This window comes from Eschscholzia californica, unplaced genomic scaffold, assembly GCF_041429995.1.
Source record: "Eschscholzia californica isolate CP2 unplaced genomic scaffold, dmEscCali1.0.p SCAF_6, whole genome shotgun sequence".
NCBI lineage: Eukaryota > Viridiplantae > Streptophyta > Magnoliopsida > Ranunculales > Papaveraceae > Eschscholzia > Eschscholzia californica.
Genome location: NW_028238483.1, coordinates 34825789 through 34847097, shown reverse-complemented (window position 1 = coordinate 34847097; position 21309 = coordinate 34825789). Strand labels below are relative to the sequence as shown.

The following is a 21309-nucleotide window of genomic DNA, read 5'->3' as shown; positions in this document are numbered from 1 at the left end:
TTGTTGGATCTCAATGTTTTAAATCAGTTCATTTCATTTTTTTTATTGTTGGATCTCAATGTTTTAAATCAGTTCACAAAATGCCACAAAAAAAAAAGTAATGGTACTCTGGGCCATGTTTGGCATGCAGAAATGAAAGTGTTTCGTGCGAAATGTATGGAATGAGGTTTGTTTTTATGTAGTCTTATTTATGAAATATTCATGTATGATCTGTGATCTTATGATATTATTTTTTTGATTACTTTCTAATGCCTAGAGCTCTAACCTGCTCGATGCAATTTTCGCGGACTCCAGCGGGCTGAGGCACCATGATTTTGTAATATGTGTCTGGAGATTTATAAAACATTAGATAGCTATCTATAAATAAGGCAAATGTTTATATAATTGTTTGAATTTCTCATAAATCAAAATGTGATGAACTCAGTTGTTTCATGTTTGTAAACTAAAACACACAAAAATAATAATAAAGCACTAATGAACCAGAACAGTCTATAAACTTAAAACATAAGAGTAACTAAGAATAAAATGCTTTCAACAAAAAAAAAAACAAAAAACTAAGAATTATATGTATACCGAAAAACATAAACATCCGTCTTTACAACAAGGGAGGAGTGTATTTTTTTTTTAAAGAATATACCATCTTCTTCAATGATTAAGATTGTACATCCCACCTTCATAAAAAAAAAAAGATTGTACATCCCAAACTTATTTTCAAGGACTGAGATTATAATTTATCTTCAAATTTACACAAAAATATCTCTTTTATTTTAACGTGGTCCTGTTCCAAACTCAATCCTCTGATTTCTCTTTTCAATTTCAAATTTGATAGAACTGTCTGTGTTTGATACGGGTTATACATTCGTTCATGACTAAAAGGAGTTCAAACTTCACCCATTGACAATCACCAGTTGGTTGATGATGCTGAAGATGGAAAAGGTTTGAAGTAGTAGTGAATATATAATAACCATGAAGTTTAGTTATAGGAATCCGACCACCATATTACTTGGAATTTCAATATTCCTTCCAGGCTCGAAGTAATAGTATTACTTTCCCAGTTGCAATAGTAAAAATTGAAGAAAAGACTATTCCTTTGGAGCATTAGATATTGTAACGATGAGAACTTCATCGTTGTTAATGACTTGAAATCTACGAAACTGTCTTTTGAGTCCAATTCTTATTATATTTTTCATCTAATACCACATTGTTATTTTTGCTTGCATGTATTAGAGATAGATGTTGATCCTAAGGCAATAATCGAGGACCAAAATCATACGTACTTGTATTTGTTAGAAACGGAGGAAGGGAGGTATTAGGGACTTGGTTGAATTGGAAGCGTCCATTTCTAACATGAAATACCATTACCCATCAACAAAGGGCTCATTGTGAAGATGGAAATACACAAGCAATAGGACCATTAACACAACCAGGATCTCGACGAGGCATATATGTTTTGGATTATGTAGATGCTATTATCATTACTGGGAATGAAGATCTTACAATTTCTACTTTCAAATCATTTCCAAATATTACTCTCCTATAGGGATTTGGTCGCTTGCAATATTCTTTTTTTTGAACGAGCTTGCAATATTCATAGGTGGTGAAGTTTCTCACTCTTTTAAGACATTATTTTTTATAACAATACCTTTGTAACGACTATCGTATTCAATATCCAAAAGAAAACAAAAAAAAGGTGAAAAGGTTATTTTGAACCCGCAAAATAAAGGTAAAATTTTGTAAATTGACAATCATAAAAGTATCATGTTGTGAATATAGATGCAATTTCTACTCTATCTACACTATTATATTTATGTACATATTTTTCCATTTATATTGTTATTTCTACTTTGTTTTTTTTTTTTATGAAAAAATATTGTTATTTCTACTGAATTATGAACCCCAATAGTCTTTTACTATAAGTACGAGCATAAACATATTTAACAAAGATTTATCAAAATTTTGTAAGTGTTTTTAAGAAAAGTGTGTTCCACGTTATCTCTATTAAAATTTTAACACAATCTGTAAGATTTATAGAGTCTGATAGTGACTTCGAAAAATGAGTATTTTATTAAATCATGAGTTTTTTTCACCTATTAACAAATCAAAATTCAACTGTTTTTTACTATACAAAGGATTCATAACTTATAAAGAAAAACAATTCTATATTAACATATATTGGAGAACCTACATATGAGAAATTATAGTCAAATAAAACAGAGTTTATAGAAAATTTAAAAAAAAAAGAATAACAAATCTGATTGGAATAATTCTATTAATGAGTTACTATAAAAATGTTAACTAGATTTTTATAGAAACTAAAAAAAAAGAATAACAAATCTGATTCGAATAATTCTATTAATGAGTTACTATAAAAATGTTAAGATTTTGCACAATCTTTAGGATTTATAGAGCCCCATAATGACTCTTGAGAAATGAGTAATATATGAGGGTTTTTCCAAAATATATCTTTTAGGACACAATCTAAATAATAAATTCTTTCAATTATTAACCAATCGAAATTCAACTTTATTTTTTACCATCTCTAAGATTCCAAACTTATAAAGAAACAATATCTAAGAAATCACAAGCAAATAAAATAGAGTTAAAAAAGGAATAACAAATCTTACTCGAATCAACAATGTTAATGAGTTACTTTAAAAATTATTTAGAAAATAATTAAATTCTTAATATTCAGCACATATTAGGTTAAGTGATAAACCATTTTGTTTCACTGTTACAACGTTATTTCTCTACTTTCCCCTGTATTTTTTACAAAAAAACCGTTATAACGGTTATATTCCCATTAAAACGTTATGAAACCGTTACATATTTTAAAAGTTCTACTTTTGGTTTGGCGGGGTGGGAATATGGTGACGAGGCGAAATACGCAACGAACAAATGCCATTTGTTTGTCATTAAAACCTTTCCTCTGTTTTCTTCATCACTACTTATATTACAAACTTCCCCTCCCCCAATTCCATTCATTTCTCCTCACTTTCTCTCTCTACAATCTTCTCCTTCTCTCTCTCTCTCTAAAATCCAATCCCTAGCTAGGTTTACTAACTTTTCCGCCGCCGCCGCCGCCGCCGCCAGCCATGGACGAATACTCAACTGAAGCCTCTTCTTGTATTCTGGTGAGTAATTAATCAGATCTCCATCTCTGTTCATAATTTCACTTCTCTCTCTCTTCTTTTACTTGTACTTAATTTCTTTGTTGTTGTTTATACAGGATCGAACCCCATCCAATTCTGAATCCAGCCAACCTGATCAAGAAAACAGAGACAATTCCGATTCCTCTAGTGATTCTAGTAGTAATCAGAGTTTAGATTATCTTTCTCATTCGGCATCCGTTTCTGAATCTTCTGAATCTTCTGAATCGGAATATGGTTTTGAAGAGACTGATGAAGGAGGAACTAGGATGATACATTTTAATATGCCCCCTGATTCTAATGAACTTTTGATGGGTACGTCACTTTTTTCCAGAGGGAATTGTTAGATTTGAAAAATCAGCTTAATTAAAGCCATTAGATTTTTTTTAATTAAGCACTTAATGTTCGAAATCAATTTTTTATTTTTTTTCTTCTACCTAGGGTTATATTGACAATTTGTTTGTTGGATGTGTTGTTACAGATGTTATCAGAAGTGACCAACAAAACATTCCCAATGTAGTAAAAGAATTTATGCACGAATATTTTAAGAATTCCGAGATTGCGACGGCTGAACTCCTCTTGATGATTTTCTATGTAATATTACAATTTTCTTTTCTTTACTAAAGTTAATATTTCCCTTTGCATAATGGTCACATTTTTTTTTTTTTTTTACTATAATGATATAGACATTGATCTCATTAAACTTGCACAATTTAACACAAAATGAACAGGCATGTGAAGCTAAACTCGATGTCGGCTGGGGAGTTTCCTTGTACGAGAGGGATGTAAACGACGTGGTCACTGAACTTGTCAACGAGGCCGAAGAAGTATCCTCTTTAAAACCCTTAAAACATTTTTTTTCTTCTTATTTTATTTTGTCGCATTTTTTTTTTATATATAACTTATGTGGTTTTATTGGAGGCTTAATTTCTTTTGGACCTCAGGACGATGATGTAGCTTGTCAAAAATCGAAATGGTTGAGTTTAGAAAATTTCCAGCAAAAATTTATCTCCTTTTGGGGTAATCTAGTTGACGAGTCCCATTATGGACCACTATACGACAATGTTTTATACGAGAAGTGTACGGAATATATTATTGCATTGTCATGGTAAGGATATGAAACTTTTAACTTTGCGGTTATATCGTCTGATATTCTAACTTTTATGTTCTCCGTGTCTATAGTTCCCCTCCATTAGTACATCGGCGAGTCGCTACAGCCATTGGTCTTGCACTTCTTAAATGTTTCATCAATGTTATAAAGATGATTCAATGGAAAATTACTTATAAACAGCCTTATTTGGATCCTTCTGCTAAACCACTAACAATGTTGCCTTCAAACGAGGAAAGGATGTCCATTATGCAGAATATGGTTGAGAAATTATATGCAGGGTGAGAATATATACAGTTCTATGTGTTATTTCGAAGAATTTGATTTCATTTGAATGAACTTCTTCTAACTTATCACAACTTTCTTTTGAAGGGTATTTGTTCATCGGTCTCAGGACGTTGATTCAGATATTCGAAGTTTATGCATGGAGTATCTTGGTGTCTGGGTTCTTTTATATCCATCAAAGTTCTTAGAATATCCTATCTTAAAGCAACTTGGATATGCACTTGGTGACCAAGTATTTTTTTTATCCAACTTAAAATTACTTTAATGATTTTCTTTTTCGTTTCGGAAAAAAAGATACTGCTTTAATGGTTTTTCATGTTCTATCATTTTGATTGATACAATTCTCTAAATGCATCTGCAGAGTTCTGACGTGAAAACGACAGCACTCCACGCTTTACGACAGATCTACTTGGATGATGAGCTTGTACCATGTCTTCGACAATTCACCGAGAGATTCTCGGGCAAATTGATCGAACTTGCAAGTGAAGAGACAGATGTTCCTGTGGTCGTGGGCTGCGTCAAGCTTCTGCAAATATTATTATGGTATTTCTCTTGACAACAACTATTCTAGCAAAAACAATTTGACTCAGACGATTCAAATTTAGACGAGTCAGAATAAACAAACAGACGCCAACCAAAGATCTTTTTGTTGTGCTTCTTTGTGATCAAAATGCACATTGTAAATGGTTTTGCAGGAATGAGCTCCTGCCCAGGCGTAACATAAAACCTGTACTTAACTTGCTTCTTAATGACAACGCGGAAACCAGGCGCGCAATTGGAGTACTAGTTTATAACATCTTTATTGCTCGAAAATATAGAAGCACACAAGCGGGGTCTACAGGTACTGTTTATGAAGTATTTCTTATACCATTATGTATATGATTGAATCACTTTTGATACATATACTAATTGCGAAAAAATTCAGGAGCTAGTGCTGATTCTTTTAAAGTTCATCTGCGAAGAATTTTACGTAGACTGAGAGAATGCAAAAATCTAGTAGAAATCGCCTACATCACCGATGCGTTGTGGGTTCGCACGGAGGCTTTGACAGTATGACATTTTTTTTTGTTGATATAGAGTCATTTATAAAGAAAACGAAAATGGAAATAGAAATAATAATATAAAAATCTATGTTGCAGGATTGGGCATGCATCATCTCTTTACTTTTGGATGAGGACCTTGGAGATTTGGATATCACGAACTTAATTCGACTACTTCGAGTGTCTGCTAGAAAGGCTGTTGGAAGAATAACTTTACCTGATATTGCTGAAATCGAAGAGAAGCATTGCAGTGAACGAGAAAAGGTCTTGTACTAAACAAATCTCTTTAAACTTGAGTTTGCTTCATGAAATGTGAATTGTCTTGAGTCAGATTTTCGACGGTTGGTTTTTGTCTGACTCGTTTGAATTGCTAATTTAGGCTGATTTTGGGCCCATTTGACTCGGACAGATTCAGATGAGTCAAATGAGTCAGAGTTCAGACACTAAATTTTAGTTCTCCATATGTTATTCTTACTAATTTTGACTTATTTTCAGAAAGTTCACAAAAAGAATAGGTTCGAAGTTACGCTTGCCATCATGGAGGGTTTCCCTCGGCTGTCGCGTAAATTCATGGCTGACAAGTATAAAATGACAGCCCTGGTATATTTAATTAGAGATTTGGATCTTGGGCTATACACTCATAGGTGGATAGAAGAGGTTGGTTCACAATTTCTTGTACATTATATTACTATATTTGGTTTTGTTTAGGTAATTATATACGTATAGACTTTTCATTGCTTTTTAATTGTCGATTTTCAACTGGACGGATATATGAAATATGACATGTTTCGAATTTCAGGATGAAGATGGTGATTGTGAATACCCTGTTCTTGATAATTTGACTCGTTTATACGGACCACAAATGGCTAGGCCTGTTCTTATAGATAATTTATTTGAAAATTTTGAGTACTTCGTCGAATGCAACGCAAATGTTGATAACGAGGTGGGTAAAACCTTGTGATTTAAGAATGGAAATAATCTTTTTCGTCTCATCCATTTCTGATTAAGATTGCTACTTATATTTTCTAGGTCATGGGTAATTTGCTTTACAACATGTATATGCATGTTGCTTGGTCACTGTCGGCTATCCAGGAAGAAGAAACTCTTTCCATGGAATCTGTGAATTCTCTTATGTTGAAACGTTCTGCCTTGTTTAGGAACCTCGACTACTTCGTCAACAACGAACGTAGAGGTCCTAGAGAAGGGCAAACTGGAAGGGAACTTGCTGTTAAAGTAAGTGCATCTTTTACCCTTACTGAGATAATATGAAGCATCCGCCGTTATTCTTGTCATTAACTACTATCTTATCGATTCATTCTTTCTTTTTTTCCTTAGGTATGTCTTGTACTTATTGAGATGTGGAGATTGTTCGATATGTCTAAATTTTCTTCAACTCCGCTGGAAATGTTAGGATTTTCTCCGGACATACATACTATTCAGAAGTTCTGGGCTTTTTGTCGACAACTTTTTGATATTGTTTCAGGTTACCTTCCCTTTTATATTCTGCACATTACACCTTTTTCAGACATATTTAGCACAATTTAGTTTTTAGTTTCGGCTAACTTCTTTTATTTTCTCTATGATTAATGGGGCGTATATCGTCGCAGGTGAGCCTGAAAGTATAGATCCCGACTACTATGAGGCTGAAAAAACAAGCGAAGATGTAGCCATGATTGCAGCAACAAAATTGGTTGTAAATGGTATTGTTCCTAGGGTAAGGATAATTTTATCTCAAGTTTGCTAGATCATTATTGTACTCCTTAGTTCACATTAGTCCTCATTTTTATTTTATCGTACGAAAAATCATGCAGAACTATCTTGGTTCGGAGATGATATCATATTATGGGATTCCTGGGACACATTTAGAGGAGGCTGTCACGGGTCTAATTGATCATCTAAAGAAAAATTCAATTCAAGATGTTCCTGATATATTTATCGAAGCAATGAAGAGGGTATGGGTTCCGAACATTTCTTCTTCTCAATAGCTCGCATTAAGTTTAACTGCGGTCTTAATGTGTTTGGTTATTTTTCGCAAATATTTTTTGCGTATCTCTTAATTAACTATTATTCTTTACATGGTAGCATAACGAAAGCAAGGTGTATAAATTTATTACCTTTAACACGCGTAAACCTTGTTTATACATTCGGTCTTTAGTTGTAAAGACGTATATATATATATATATATATATGACGTATATATATATATATATATATATATATATATATATATATTTCCATTTAGTGCTAGTATAGTTCGTTAAGATGTACTTACAAGGCTCCCCAGTTTCTGGTTATGTTGTTAATCTTCTACTCAATGTCGAGTTGGGACGTACTAGGACTAGGATTAGGCTTAACTAGTCCAGTAATAATATTCTTTATATAGACATATTTCTTTAAAACATAATTACTCTAAGATTTACACAAAAGGACATAAATCTAGAACATCAAATTAAAATATAATGTAATATCATTAAAGATACGTAAAATCACTTGTAAATAATGCACTTTAATCCGCCACTCACAGAAAAATCCAGATAAAATGTTGCACAACTTAAAAAAATTATCAAAATGCATCGAACATGTGTTTATGAGGACTTCTCGGCTATGCAACGGAAAGGCATAGACAAAGGTGATCACTATATTGATGAATGGAGAACAATTGGACTTCAAACCTCAGGACAAGGTCAGAGTTGAAACCGTATGAAAAATGTGAAGTATTTAGAAGTCTACCCACGTGAGGCAAATTTTGATTTTGCTATGAATTCTGCTTTCCTCATATTGCATGGTAACACCATAACATAGTCTACAGTTGGGGAGGTGTATTCCTTTTGCCCGTTCAACGACATGATGAAGAACAACATGCTTCCTCTAGATATCTGTTAATGTGAGGATATACATCGACAGAGCGTCAAATTGACATTGTGTTGGCGGACTTTCAAACACGGTGAGGTCATAGATCTAATCAGGTTTCAAAAGAGTTCAGTGACATCCTAGTTTGAAAGTTAATGATCCCCTACATAGAAGGATTAGAAAAATATCGAAATCTAGGCACACCTCAAACTTATACTAGCTGCTAACAAGAGCTTCTCTCGAGCCAATTCCAAAGTTGCATTCCTCCTCATTCCTATGTATAACTCGACCAAGGGTACCTATCGAAGAGAGTGGCAAAAAAATTTAAGTTGGACTTAGGGCAAGTCTCCTTTTTAGAGAAGGGGAGTGCAATGAAGTCAATCCAATGCCATGGCCTAGCCGAAAGCAAGAAGGGGTATATGATCGAGCCTACGATTATTTATTGAGCATGAAGGATGCGTTTAGTAAAGTGGGGCATAAGCAAAAGGCTTGATTGAGAAAGATGTTTTGTTCGTATTGTATGAACGTGATTGCATAAGCACATGTTTGGTAAAAAGAATAATCTTCTTCTTTGAAAGTAATCTAACATAGGAAATGTCAATTGCAACATGAAAACGTGATTGAATTGGTTCTAGTTGCTCTTTGAGGCAGAGTGGAAGAACGGATTGAGGACATTCTTGAATGATGAAAGGGATCCAATGACTTCGAAAGAGTTGAAACATATTTAATTAGCATGTCTTTCGTAAGTCGTGCTCTATAAAAGCACCTTTCAAGTTATGTTTTCTGCATCTTGGAATATATACAAAAACCCTAATAAGCTTCTTTATCACGCTCTTATTGCAAGTGAGTTAAGTAGTTTCTTTATCATTCGGCTCGGCGTACATCATTAAGTAGAGCTAGTCAAATCGGGCAAGTGAGTCATAAGTCGGTTGGACTTTAATAGCATAAATATCAATCGAAGTAAAATACAAATTACGTAATTATGCTATTAGTATCTACAGAAGAATTAGAATTAAAGCTGATGCGTATTTAGACATGTTGATCCATCCGCACGTAATGTGATCTAGAGATTTGACTTGTGAGTATTATCTTCAAACCATGGAATTCGTCTTTAGCAAAATCACATAACTTCACAACTTTGAAGCATGTCAAACATTGCATGCAACGTCAAAGTTAAATCGTTCATAAACAATACAACTTTAGGAGATGTTATTTATAATGACGTGATTTTCTTGAAGATAGTATCTTGAGGTTTACGCCATTCCTTTGAAAAATTTATTAAGGAGATAATCTCCGAGCCTCACATGGACCATATCGAGTCTATTTATGTGGATCCTATCTCGTTAATTTGTAAACTTTAGTACGTTAAATAAACGAAAAGGTTAACGCGAATTCCTCATACTATTGGATCCCCATATAAAGGCTCACTGGCAGTTGTAGAAATGATTGCGCTAACTTGAAGAACTTCCTAGTTGAGTCATGCTACATTATGATGTGGAACTTTAAACTACGATCCTGCGTCATAGTTTAGGTTGGTTTATATCGGAGGTAAGATATGACGCATATGGCGAATAGAATATGCTTCATAATACTATATCAGCTTTGCTTATGCCGATTGTGGTTCTTGATTTATTTATTTTTTGTTGGGAGTCCTTGCATATTTGTATAGATAATCTTCTGCCCTATCTCCTGACCTGAGGCATTTAAACTGGCTTTCTTTTTTGGTTTGAAATCAGGTCTTTATAAGGAATGCACCAGGAATGACCTATAAAGAGTCGAGACGCAAGTCTGCAGCAGAATGTAAGAACCTGGCTTCTAGGCTATCTACAACATTCACATATACTGAGAGGGACAAGCATAAATCGCTTGTTTTCAAGATTGTGAAGGATGGCATCTTCTTTGTCTTTCAACACCCAAACCATCTGCCTTTCTTGGAAGCTCTGCAATCTTTTGTGTATGAACTTCCAGCATCTGATTGCTTGTACTTGTAAGATTTTATCATTGATTGATGCTTTCAACTCTAACCATAAAAATCTTAAAATCATCCTCGAAATCAGGTTATATTAACTAATTGTTTTGTCTTTGTAGTCTAGAGGATGTTGAGGGGAAAACAAAGAATGTCAACACTTATGGAGACCTTGACAAATGGCATCCGTATAACGAATTTGTTGATCAATTGCGCGGGAAATGTGGAAAGTTCGGTCGCGTTAATGGTACTTCTGATACTCATCTTTCATTTGTTTAAAAACTATTTTAGGGTGCATAAATCATGTTTTGTCTTACTTAGACCAACCCAAGGAATCTGATATGGTGGCTAGTTGCTGTGTTTTATCTTCGGGTCTATAAGAAACTAGAAATAATCTTTTGTTTCCAAGTATATTTTCGTGTTCATTTTCAAGATACCTCATTCGATTTGCCAGTATTAGGAAAATACTAAACCAAAGGAAAGTCATGAATCTTATTCTTTCCTTGACACGCCAAAGATTTAAATAAGTAGTACATTTTTGAGACCGGGGATCAACTAATTAGTCGTTGGGTCTTCACTCTTGTCAATTGTCATTAGTCATACCATGTCTAGTCCAATCTTGAGCGTTCACCCGATCATTTTCTTAGCAAGTACAAGGTTTACGTGCCCTTGGCTTTGATTAATATATGTGTAAATTCATCGTTGTTAGTTTCTTTTTCTTTGTTAAAAGCTAATATAGTGGCTTAATCAGATGAGAGTCCGGGAAGGAAGGATCCTTTTGCAAATCCTTTCATGTGTAGGCCTCTACGATCTCGACAACAACAAACTTATGTGCTGGGAACGAACAGAATATTGGGTTTCAAAAGGCGAGGTATGAGATGGAATTACACATAAGGTTATGTAATTAGGGTTATATATCTGACAATTATTTTCATTATAAGTCAGAATCACATGTTATAGATTCATACAGGAAAAACCTCACAAAAGAAAAACTAGTAATATTGTTGTTTGAAGATGAAAAGGTACTTACTGATATCTTACAATATTTTTCATGTTTAATACACAGGTAGCGCCTTTGACAAACTTTTTGAGCGTAAATTCGGCCGAAAACCAGAGGTCAAGTAGAAGATGCACAGTGACATGTTGATCTTTTTATTTATTTGTGGAAGTAAATATTATTCAGACTAGACTCAGATATGAATTTGAATGAATTAAAAGTACTTATTTGCTTGGATGATCCATAATATGTTATGCTTCACTCATATGCCAATAAAACCATGAGTTTCCATCTAATGGTGGTAATAAACTGGCATTAGCAATATGTTTTTGAGGACGTGTTTTTGTAGTGCGTTAACGTCATTGATCATTTTCCCACTCGATCGTTTAGTGATCTAGCCATATTCTCGTTAATTTTGGCATCAACCAAGACCACTAGACTATTCAAGAAAGCACAAGGTTTTTCGCATGGCTTTATCCTAGAGTACTCTAGTATTTTCCATCTGACTGATATACATGTCGAACCCACCAAAAAGGCTAGTCTCCCTCAATCGACTATTTTCACCCACTACACTATCTTCTTCAACCGACTAATATAAGGATTTCAACAACATTATATTTGCTTTCACTATCTCTCTAAATAAGAGCTAAATAAGAGCAGAAGATTGAAGAAAACAATGGGATTCCAATCTATCTGGAAGGGACCAAATAACTTGAATAGGCCCAATATCGAATTTATGGAATAAAAAATACTATGGAGTTTTCTTTTCATTTGTCCCTGACATAGAAAATAATATGACAGGTTACACACTTAGGCTTCTTTATTTTGACTTTTGGGTAGTCTGATGTTGTATCATATATTGATTTATTGTTAAAGAAGTTACAAATTGTGGTTGTAGGAGATGGGGTAATTTCATCTTCCATCAACATCATCTCCATTGATGATGGTCATGAAGTAAACCCTTGGATGAAATTATAACCATTTGGATTAGCAATTGAAGCCCCATGAAATTATATGATCAGTAAACATTGCTCACATAAGTAAGAAAATCTCAAATAGAAGAAAACACAATTTTATTTTCCTTGGGTGGAACCAAACAGTACAAACGTAAGAGAAAATGTTTCTCGAAGAAACACTCTTTTTTTTCCTTCCCTAACTTGAAATCAAACAGAACCTAAGTTTCTGCAAACAGAACTTCTGTCTTATAATATTTTGTGTATTTGAAGAATGAAAAATATTTAGATAGGCAAAACATAAATTAAAAACAAAACTGGAAAGAAAAAAAATGTGTAAAGAACGAAAATATAAAGAAAGAAAAAAATGTGTAAAGATCGAAAATATGAATAAAGAGAAAACAACTGGAGAGTTGAGATTTACGAGAGCATAAACTATGGAGAGAAAGTAGAAAATGAAAAAGAAAAAAGTAAAGTGATAGTATAACCGTTAAAAAAAAGAAAAATTGGTGAAAGAAAGATGACGTGACGTGATACGATTGCATAGAGAAGAAAAATTGTAAGCGACGTGTGATTGACAGAGTGAGAAAGAGTGCTCAACTTTTTGTTAGTGGCATGTTCCGTAAATAAACATGAGAATCCACCATTTTTCAATGGAAAATGAATTGGGAACTCCCTAGGGATACTCCCCAAGTTTACTCCCCCTCACAATAACAAGGCCATTTTGGTCTTTTCACAGTTTTGTCAGAGTGAAAAGATTAAAGTGGCCTTGTCTTGTGAGGGGGAGTACACTTGGGAGTATCCCTAGGGAGTCCCCCTATCACCATTGTTTTTCAATACATTTGCTCTCTCTCTCTCTCTCACCCATGGCCATGGACCTGCAACTTAATTTCTGGGAGCCCGGTCTATCTTAGGGAAAGTTTGGGGGGTGTTGGATCAATCCCCCCCTTTGGTTAAAATCCCTTCTTCAAAGAGCCGCTCTCAAAAAACATTCACTTCTAGCCAATAATACTATGAGAATGACAAAAGAAGTTGCACTGAAAAAACATTCATTTTTGTCAATATTTGGTTGTCCAAGTGGTCAATAGTGTTGACACAAACTTCAAAATCCTGAAAGTTCTGAGTTCGATTCCCAAAAGAGGTGAAATCAATGGTTTATTGAACTTGGATTATTAAAAGTATACATAAAGTAGTTTAGTTGTACTTCAGACCCGTAGTTCAGCTGGCTTTAATTAGTTAGACTTTAGGTCCGTTTCTTTATGAGTTTAAGTTTGCCGTTTCTAGTGCTTATCACATCTCATTGATCAATGTAATTCTAATGACTAATATCTTAGTCACTAAGAACAAAAACATCCACCATTAGCCAGAATGAGAATGACGAAAATTACTTGAAGAAATAGTAGATTTCCCAAATATATCCTGAGTTTGATTAACCTATTCGTATACAAACAATATACCCAACCCGCTTCCTGAACCCCCACTTCAATCGCATGTGAGAAAAATAAGGGTTTTTCTCTCATCTCACATGTTTAGTGACGTGGAGAGAGAATGTGGTTCAAGCGAGAGTCCGAGGAGGCCCGTTGTGTAGCCTTGTACTTTTTCTCAGTACAAATTTAACAAATTTCAGGTTCCTCACTTTCTATGCTTAGTTATGTACAAATTCGAACCCTAATTAATTACTGTAGTTCACTGATTTTGTTTACACTCGCAGAGACAACGATCTGAATTGGTAATGGCGATTAATGTTGATTCACTGGGGAAACCGATCCCAACATCAGCAGTATTAATGGCTTCTTCAAAGCATATATCAACCAAAATGGAGAATATGGATTTCATTAATTGCAAGAAGAAAGATCAAAACCCTGAAAAATGTCTCGATAAAGGCCAGGAGGTCACTCGTTGCGTTTTAACCTTGTAAGAATCCAATCAAGTTTTGATTTTTATTAGTAATTTTAATCTAACTTTGTGTTTCATATTGATTTTTGGTGATAAAAACTTAAAGACTTGTACTAGTTGGTGAAATTAGGGTTTCCCTATTGGTGAAATTAGTTTCAGATTCTTCACCCAAAATGGAAATTGAAAATTCTGTGAGAATCGATATAAAGATTCTTCAATGGTTGTATAAATTTAACCTGAGAAGTTGTGTTACAATATCTACTTCTTATTTGTTCATTTCTGCTCAGATTTTCATCTGCAACTTTGTATTGGTCTTGACATTGCATGCCCTGTTACTGTGTTTCAAGATGGAAGAGGACCACTTGATGTTGATAAATACATTATTTCTTCCTCAAATATGGAAAAACACTCCCTTCTGAAACTGCGCTTGTAGATGGATATATGTCCTACTTTAGGTTAGTTACATTGATTCGGGAAGGAACTCCGACTGCAGATAGAAACGTCGCAGTGTTCTGATTCATTTGAATAGTTTCAGTCTGATAAGGACTTGATTATTTGTATCTTGCATAATTTTCTCATTTCCCGAAACCGTGGACTTTTAACCCGCCTGATAAGGACTTGATTTTTTTGATAGTTCAATTCCGGCCAATAAGGACTTGATTATTTTATAGTTTCAGTCTTGGAGTACATCTCTAGGAACCCCTACGGGACATTACATTGTGGAATAAATTATTGGGCAGAAGTCCTTATGTCACGTGCATATTGTTGAGCATGCATATGACGTGACGAGTGCTAGGAGAGCACGTACGAGCATATAGGCCGTAGGGCCGAATACGAGGTCGAAGTAGGGCAAGAGTGCCAGCAAGCTTCCTTAGGCCATGCACGGGACATCCGTGGCATTCAAGACTTTGTCAAGGATACGAAGGGTCATTTGGACGAGAGTATGCCTGGTTAAAAGGATTGATGTTTCCTTGTGGAAATAGGCAAAACAAGAAGTTTGCACCTTAGGAGGGGGTGGTCTCCCTTCCTCATATGCATCCAGCATATGTCAAGACCTCGTGGATGGGAGCTCGCCCATCTTAGCATGGTATGCACGAAAGTGAGCATCCTCGTGGCGCAACCCATGAGGCCGGCCTAGCGTATGCGAGAGAAGCATATTGCACGGGTTCCCTTGTCATAGGAAATGGCTCGGGACAGTACCTGGAGATAGGTTACTGCGGGTTCCTTTGGAAGGTGTGTTGCATGTTCTCATGCCATGGCGAGGCGTGCGTCGTGCTAGCATATTCCATAAGGAGGATTGAGCTATTCAAGGGGCTAAGCCTTGATGTGCTATGTTGGGCATGAGGTAGCTTATTAGAGATGGATGCTCCTATGCCCAATGTCCGGATGGTAAGCCGAGATGATAAGGTGCCGGATGCTTGAGACTAGATGGCAAGATCCGCATATGCGGCTTGGTGTGCTCCGCACGTATGTTGGTATCCTTTATAGTGGGCGAGAGTCTATGACTCAAGGAAGCGTTATACGGGACGGCTCGAGCTATGCTCGTAGGTTGGGACACGTTGGTGTCATGCCGCATTGTTGGTTGGGAACCAAGATGACTTGATAGTCGAGATGCTCCGAATATGTTCGGGAAGGTTGGTTATGTACTAGGAGGGAGTACATGACGCCGCACGGCACGTTAGGATTTGATATTCCGCACTATCGACCCGTGTCTTTGAGCATAATATGCCGGGTCGACCTAACGGGACAAAAAGGCCGTGACACTTGGACTGCAAAATTGTCCAGGCAAGCATACTGAAGCTTATGACTCTAGCATATAAAGGTGTCCTCGTATTGAACAAGAAGGCACTCAGATTTCATATGCAGTTAGGGGATACTTCGCGCTGAGGCACACGTCCTGAAGGCTCCCCAAGCGCCTTTCTGAACTTTGTTGTAGCGTGCAACAAGCACCTACTTAAAGAAATCATTTTGTCAGGCTACACTCGGTACACACTAGATGGTGGCTCTTTAAAAATTCACTACGGTAAAGTTAATTGAGCGAGCATTGTAGACTATTCTCGTACACGTTCATGTCAATTTTGATGCTTAAGATTGTATCTTAAGAAATATGTGATTTTCGCTTTCTACCAATTAATTGTTTGGAGACTTCCAATGAAATCCTAGGCCCTTCGCCATCTGTCAAGATAGGACAATTTTAGCTCATACCCCTCTATTGATAAGTGATGGGAACCTTTAAGCTGTAAGCGAACTCGTATCAGGCACAGAGGCACTGGCGCACCATTAACTGGTTTAAGGAAGAGGGAACTGAAGATGGATCCATCTCAACCCAAATAGCCAGTTCAGATGACTACTAAAGCCTGCCAAAGTCTAAAACATTATAAAAAAATATTCTGTGATATACTGCAAACTTTGTAGAAATTTGTCCCAAGTCAGTAAAAAGAATATGGAAAAAGAAAAGGTCCCAAAAAATTAAAGCACACAGGAAAACCATTTAGAACTGCAGAAACGACCTTCAGAAAAATTATGTAAGTCAGCATGATAATTCCGATAATTTTGCTATGAATTTATAAAATCCACAAACCTACTGTCGTAAAGCAACAGATTACAATATTACGCCTCCGGAGAAGTTTGGGGGAGAATACAAAATTTTTTAACTAGAAACATCAGATTACAATTTCATCAATTCACTACCAGATGCTCTCTCACATTATATGGCACCATGTTCAGCGTGGACTGCAATACAAACAAAAGGAAGAAATAATCAGAGACTGGATACCGTCTCTTACTTCAAGATGCAGGCATAAAAAACTACGATAACTTCGTTGAATGAAACTCCTTAAAGGAACAGATTTTCCTCAAAAATATCTGATTGTTTAGGTGGACTGAATCAGTGAACAGGAGTTCTATTTAAGCAATAAGTTTACAGGGTATACCTTCGAGTGAATGAACGGGACCTTGATGGACTCCGGCTGTTGGCCGTTGGACTAGGTGACCTACTGTTAGCTCCTTTGGTGTCCCTCTTGTCACGAGACATTAATGGACTCTGACCACTGACATCTGGACTAGGTGAACTCCGATTTTTCCTGTAGTACTCGTCACTAGACTTTGATCGACTCCGACCATTGTCTTTTGGAGGATCTGGTGATATACGGTCAGACCTGCAGTCATTCTTAGGTGGAGAAAATGACCTCCGCTTAGACATGTGACCCCTTTCATCATCGAGAGGAGAAGCTGACCTTCGCTCAGACCTATAATCTCTTTCATCACGTAGAGAAGGTGACCTCTGGTCAGTCCTGTAGCCCCTTTCTTCACGTGTAGATAGTGACCTCCGTTCAGACCTGTCACCCCTTTCACCATCACGTGGGGAAGATCTCTCGTTTGGCCTGTCGACCCTTTCAGAAGGAGATCTGGAAATGGACTTTCTTGGTGAGCTATCATCCTTTGCACGACGATTCCTGTAATTTACAACAGTTTTCAAAATTTTGTACCCCCAAAAAAATCAAATTCCTGTAGCAAAGTAGGAAACCATGTCCAATAACAACAGCATAATCTACATTCATGTAATACACACCAATGAAAGTTAATCTGTATGAAGAGAAAACAACCTTCTTCTGCCCTTCTCTAAGAGCAGGTGGGTCGCCGACAAAAAGCAATTAAATACCAAGCTGCTATAAATACTAAGACAAGCACATACTAAGGCAGTGTAATTTAGTTGTTGACACTCGATAGGAGAAAGCATTAGTTAAATCTCAGTTAGGAACTCAAGTGTACAAAGTATTACCTTAACGTGTACTAAAACAAATATAGGTCTTTGGATCCAAACGGATATCAAGCTATGCTCCTTAACAGTGTATCCATTGAACAGCGACATTCAACTTCAAAGTTCTTCTTTTGTAACTTCTCTAAAACCCCAAAATCTCATTTTTTTTTTTTGTGTAAACTATGCCACAACATACCCACAAGATTACTATATCTCTAGCCGTAAGAACTTTGATGGCCTCCCCCGCTCTCTGGAGATCATAATCTCTCTTTTGGCAATTATAAGCTCTATATTCTTTCGTAACTGGATATTACGCAAAAACAACCAAACTTTAAAATTTACCACATAACAAAAAAGTCATTTTCTGATTATGATTTATCTAGCAAATCGTATAAACCTGATAATAATTGCAAAATGCCACAAATCCCGTAAGCAAAGTTGATGTTCATGAGATCACACAATGAATGCTTCTCGACTCAAGTTCTTTGAAAGATAGGTTTGCAAAATGAGTCAGTGAGTCACTTTACTGTCTCTATTCTCTTTAGTCTTTACAAAAAGATCAATTCTTTAACCTCTATTATCAGTTTAATCATCTGCATGAACAAGGAGACCAAATATTATTCAAGTTCACAATCACATGCCAAATTTGGCACTAGAACAAGTATAAGACGTCAAATAATCATCTATGTTGCATGTCACAGAGAACAAAAAGGATGGGTTCTTTTAAAGGCTTAGACATTAGAGCGCAACAAATCTGTGAGAAGCCGAGAATGTGAGGATCAAAATAATTTAATGGACTAATCATGAATGTCTCTATAGAACATTTCCATAATTAGTCATATATTTTTGAAATACGATAATAATTTTGAGCTTAGCTGCCAGGCCTAAAGGAAATGCTTGGTAATAGTAAACTCCATGTCAAACAAAATATTACTGCCAAGAATCGGCCCATCTAGTATGTCAAAACTGTCAACTGTTCGTACACAGACATCGCCCTCGAAAGGCTGATCTTAACTTTGTCTCCACATGATTACTCGGTGTTGACCAGAATATGAATCATCAGTCTAACAAACATTTACTGAACTAAAGTAAGTCCAAGTTCAGACCCTGCCAGACCTATGAACCTATCACAATGGATATAAATAAAACGACATTACCGTAGTTGTCTTATAAATCGGAAGTAAAGATTACACAGCATTTGACAGCAAAAGAGTCATGGGAAACTAAGAAGGGAAGGTGTAAAAAGCAGACTGTAGAATCAGGAAATGAAAACAATATCTCAACATACAAACACTGACCTTGAGTCACGTCTGGCAGGTGAAGGAGAGCGTGAATAGGCTGCAGAATCCGAGATAATTAACATTTATTCAGGAAATGAAAAAAGTAAGATTTATCTTAAAATTGAACATTATAACTATCACGAATAACTGCATATGCATAAACTGGAAACAGAAAAGTTGAGTAATCGCAATAGTGAGAAATCAAAACTAACAAAGGTTGCGACGTCTTGGCAACCTCGGTGGACTTCTCCTTCTGCTTCCTCCTCCATATCGGCCACTGTAAACATAAAATGAGAAGGAGAAACTTTAACGGCCAAGTCATGTGGAAAATATCGAAATTGACAGTATTATTAGCGATTAAATATAGGGAAAGCAATATATAATTAGATGAGGAATAGAGAATGGAATTGGACCTAACATGGGGATCCTTGCGCATTTCTTGTGGAGTTTTCCTGTTTTCTTCGGCATATACAATTGTGATCTCACGCCCACCAATAACTTGATGGTTCATTTGCTGTTTGGCTTCAGCAGCGTCATCAGCATTGCGAAATTTTACGAACCCAAATCCTTTTGGTTCTCTGCAAGAAGATCCACAAAAGAAGGGAAGTTTTAATTGGTTGAACCCAACGGAAAGTAAGGTCCTATGTTCATTAGGTTCTATACATTGATATATCCCTACAGTTAGCCCATGAACTTAATAAAACAAGATAATTAACGAGTTTGAAATGTGATACTCACTTTTAAAAGTTACAAAAATTTACCAACTTGTTCTAATCTGACGCCACCCACCATGACTCTGGTCTGAGTATGCATTCTAATTCTACTCAGAAGTTGGAACAATTACCATATAAATTTGGCTACAATCCATTTGAACCCAACTGTGTAGACCGACAAAGTACTACCAGTGGAGGTAGGACCCATATCGGACAAACCCAGACCTGACTCATACCTCAAACAAGCATAGACTGGTGAGATTTGGAAAAAATACAGAGTTTTGCTAACCTAAATCAGTAAATTGTAACTTGGTCATTAAAGGTTGAATTGAGCAACTCATGCAACAAGGATAACAATTTCTCCACCAGGGAGGAATCCCAACACGGATCTTGGGGCATTCAAGACACTTTAACTCTTAAGCCCCCCTAAGCCTTTGTATTTTCTTCTATTTCATTTCCCTGTCTTGCCCCCTTTAAAGGTTGAATTGAGCAACTCATGCAACAAGGATAACAATTTTGAGCCCTTAACAGAGGGCAGTGTAGTTAGGGTTTACGACGTTGCGGAAACCTCTTAACTAATGGAGCATCAGTTAGGAAAACTTCAAAAAAGGCTCAAACTTTTCAAGAAAAATTCCCACTGTCAAAGGGGAAAACGTACCCAGTGTAGTAATTCTTGGGAAGATAGACATCCTTTACTGGACCAAAACGTTCAAATGGAATTCGAAGATCCTCAGGCCTGCACACAATATCCAAATGGAATCAAGAACCATAAGTATATATATCACAAAATCTAGATAGAGAAAGATACCTGGCGTCAAGAGAGATGTTCCGAATGAGCAATCCAGATGGACCAGAAGAACGTCTGTCATCTCTGTACGAAGACCTGCTACTACCTCTGTAACTATCTCCTCCTCCTCCTCCACCTCGTCGAGAATCATCGTGACGCTTTCTCGGAGGAGGGCTTCTACTTGCTGGAGGACTCAAACTTCTGCTCCTGCTTCTGTATCTTCCCATTTCTTACTTGGTGGAGGACCGAGGGGGAAGAATCCTGGCCAGTTATAAGTACCAAAAACCCTACTGAAAATGAGTAAGATTTATATTTCCTCCCCTTCGGCACAGTGAACAAAATTCTATAGCCGGAGCCTATTGGTTAAAGAAAGTTTATTAATTCATTCGTGGTTAGCCCATGAGACGTGATCAACTGCCCCCGTGTGGCTCGCTACATTGGCCGTCCTTTTCAGTTTGACCACCTCTTTTTTTTTTTTTTTTTTTTTTTTTTTTTTTTTTTTTTTTTTTTTTTTTTTTTTTTTTTTTT

General features: G+C 36.1%; 2 protein-coding genes across 2 annotated transcripts; one reads left to right on the top strand and one right to left on the bottom strand.

Annotated features, from left to right (window-relative positions):
- Positions 1-2943: 2943 nt before the first annotated feature.
- On the top strand, positions 2944-11725 carry LOC147534020 (sister-chromatid cohesion protein 3-like). The gene is made up of 21 exons (XM_086647738.1): positions 2944-3131; positions 3227-3461; positions 3628-3740; positions 3878-3973; positions 4091-4254; positions 4329-4535; positions 4627-4771; positions 4901-5082; positions 5235-5380; positions 5465-5589; positions 5679-5843; positions 6075-6236; positions 6379-6522; positions 6609-6812; positions 6915-7062; positions 7187-7293; positions 7391-7531; positions 10166-10416; positions 10518-10642; positions 11147-11266; positions 11462-11725. The coding sequence occupies exons 1-21, from the start codon at positions 3093-3095 to the stop codon at positions 11518-11520; spliced, it is 3078 nt and encodes a 1025-aa protein (XP_086503864.1). The 5' UTR covers positions 2944-3092; the 3' UTR covers positions 11521-11725.
- Positions 11726-16731: 5006 nt separating this feature from the next.
- On the bottom strand, positions 16732-21228 carry LOC147534019 (uncharacterized). Its single transcript, XM_086645356.1, has 7 exons — positions 20803-21228; positions 20653-20730; positions 19695-19859; positions 19494-19558; positions 19300-19339; positions 17175-17696; positions 16732-16974 (listed from the first exon to the last, which is right to left on the bottom strand). Exons 1-7 carry the CDS (start codon positions 21006-21008, stop codon positions 16965-16967), a joined length of 1086 nt encoding a protein of 361 aa, XP_086501482.1. The 5' UTR covers positions 21009-21228; the 3' UTR covers positions 16732-16964.
- Between the last annotated feature and the right edge of the window lie 81 nt (positions 21229-21309).

Bases quoted from the DNA above. Each gene is read 5' to 3' on its own strand.
- LOC147534020 (XM_086647738.1), top strand. From the start codon at position 3,093: ATGGACGAATACTCAACTGAAGCCTCTTCTTGTATTCTG. The intron at 4,536-4,626 runs GTGAGAATATAT...TTTCTTTTGAAG, and splicing joins GTTGAGAAATTATATGCAGG to GGTATTTGTTCATCGGTCTC. The intron at 4,772-4,900 runs GTATTTTTTTTA...ATGCATCTGCAG, and splicing joins GATATGCACTTGGTGACCAA to AGTTCTGACGTGAAAACGAC.
- LOC147534019 (XM_086645356.1), bottom strand. From the start codon at position 21,008: ATGGGAAGATACAGAAGCAGGAGCAGAAGTTTGAGTCCTCCAGCAAGT. The intron at 19,340-19,493 runs GTTAGTTTTGAT...CGGATTCTGCAG, and splicing joins GCCAAGACGTCGCAACCTTT to CCTATTCACGCTCTCCTTCA. The intron at 17,697-19,299 runs GTCAGTGTTTGT...TGTAAATTACAG, and splicing joins CCTGCCAGACGTGACTCAAG to GAATCGTCGTGCAAAGGATG.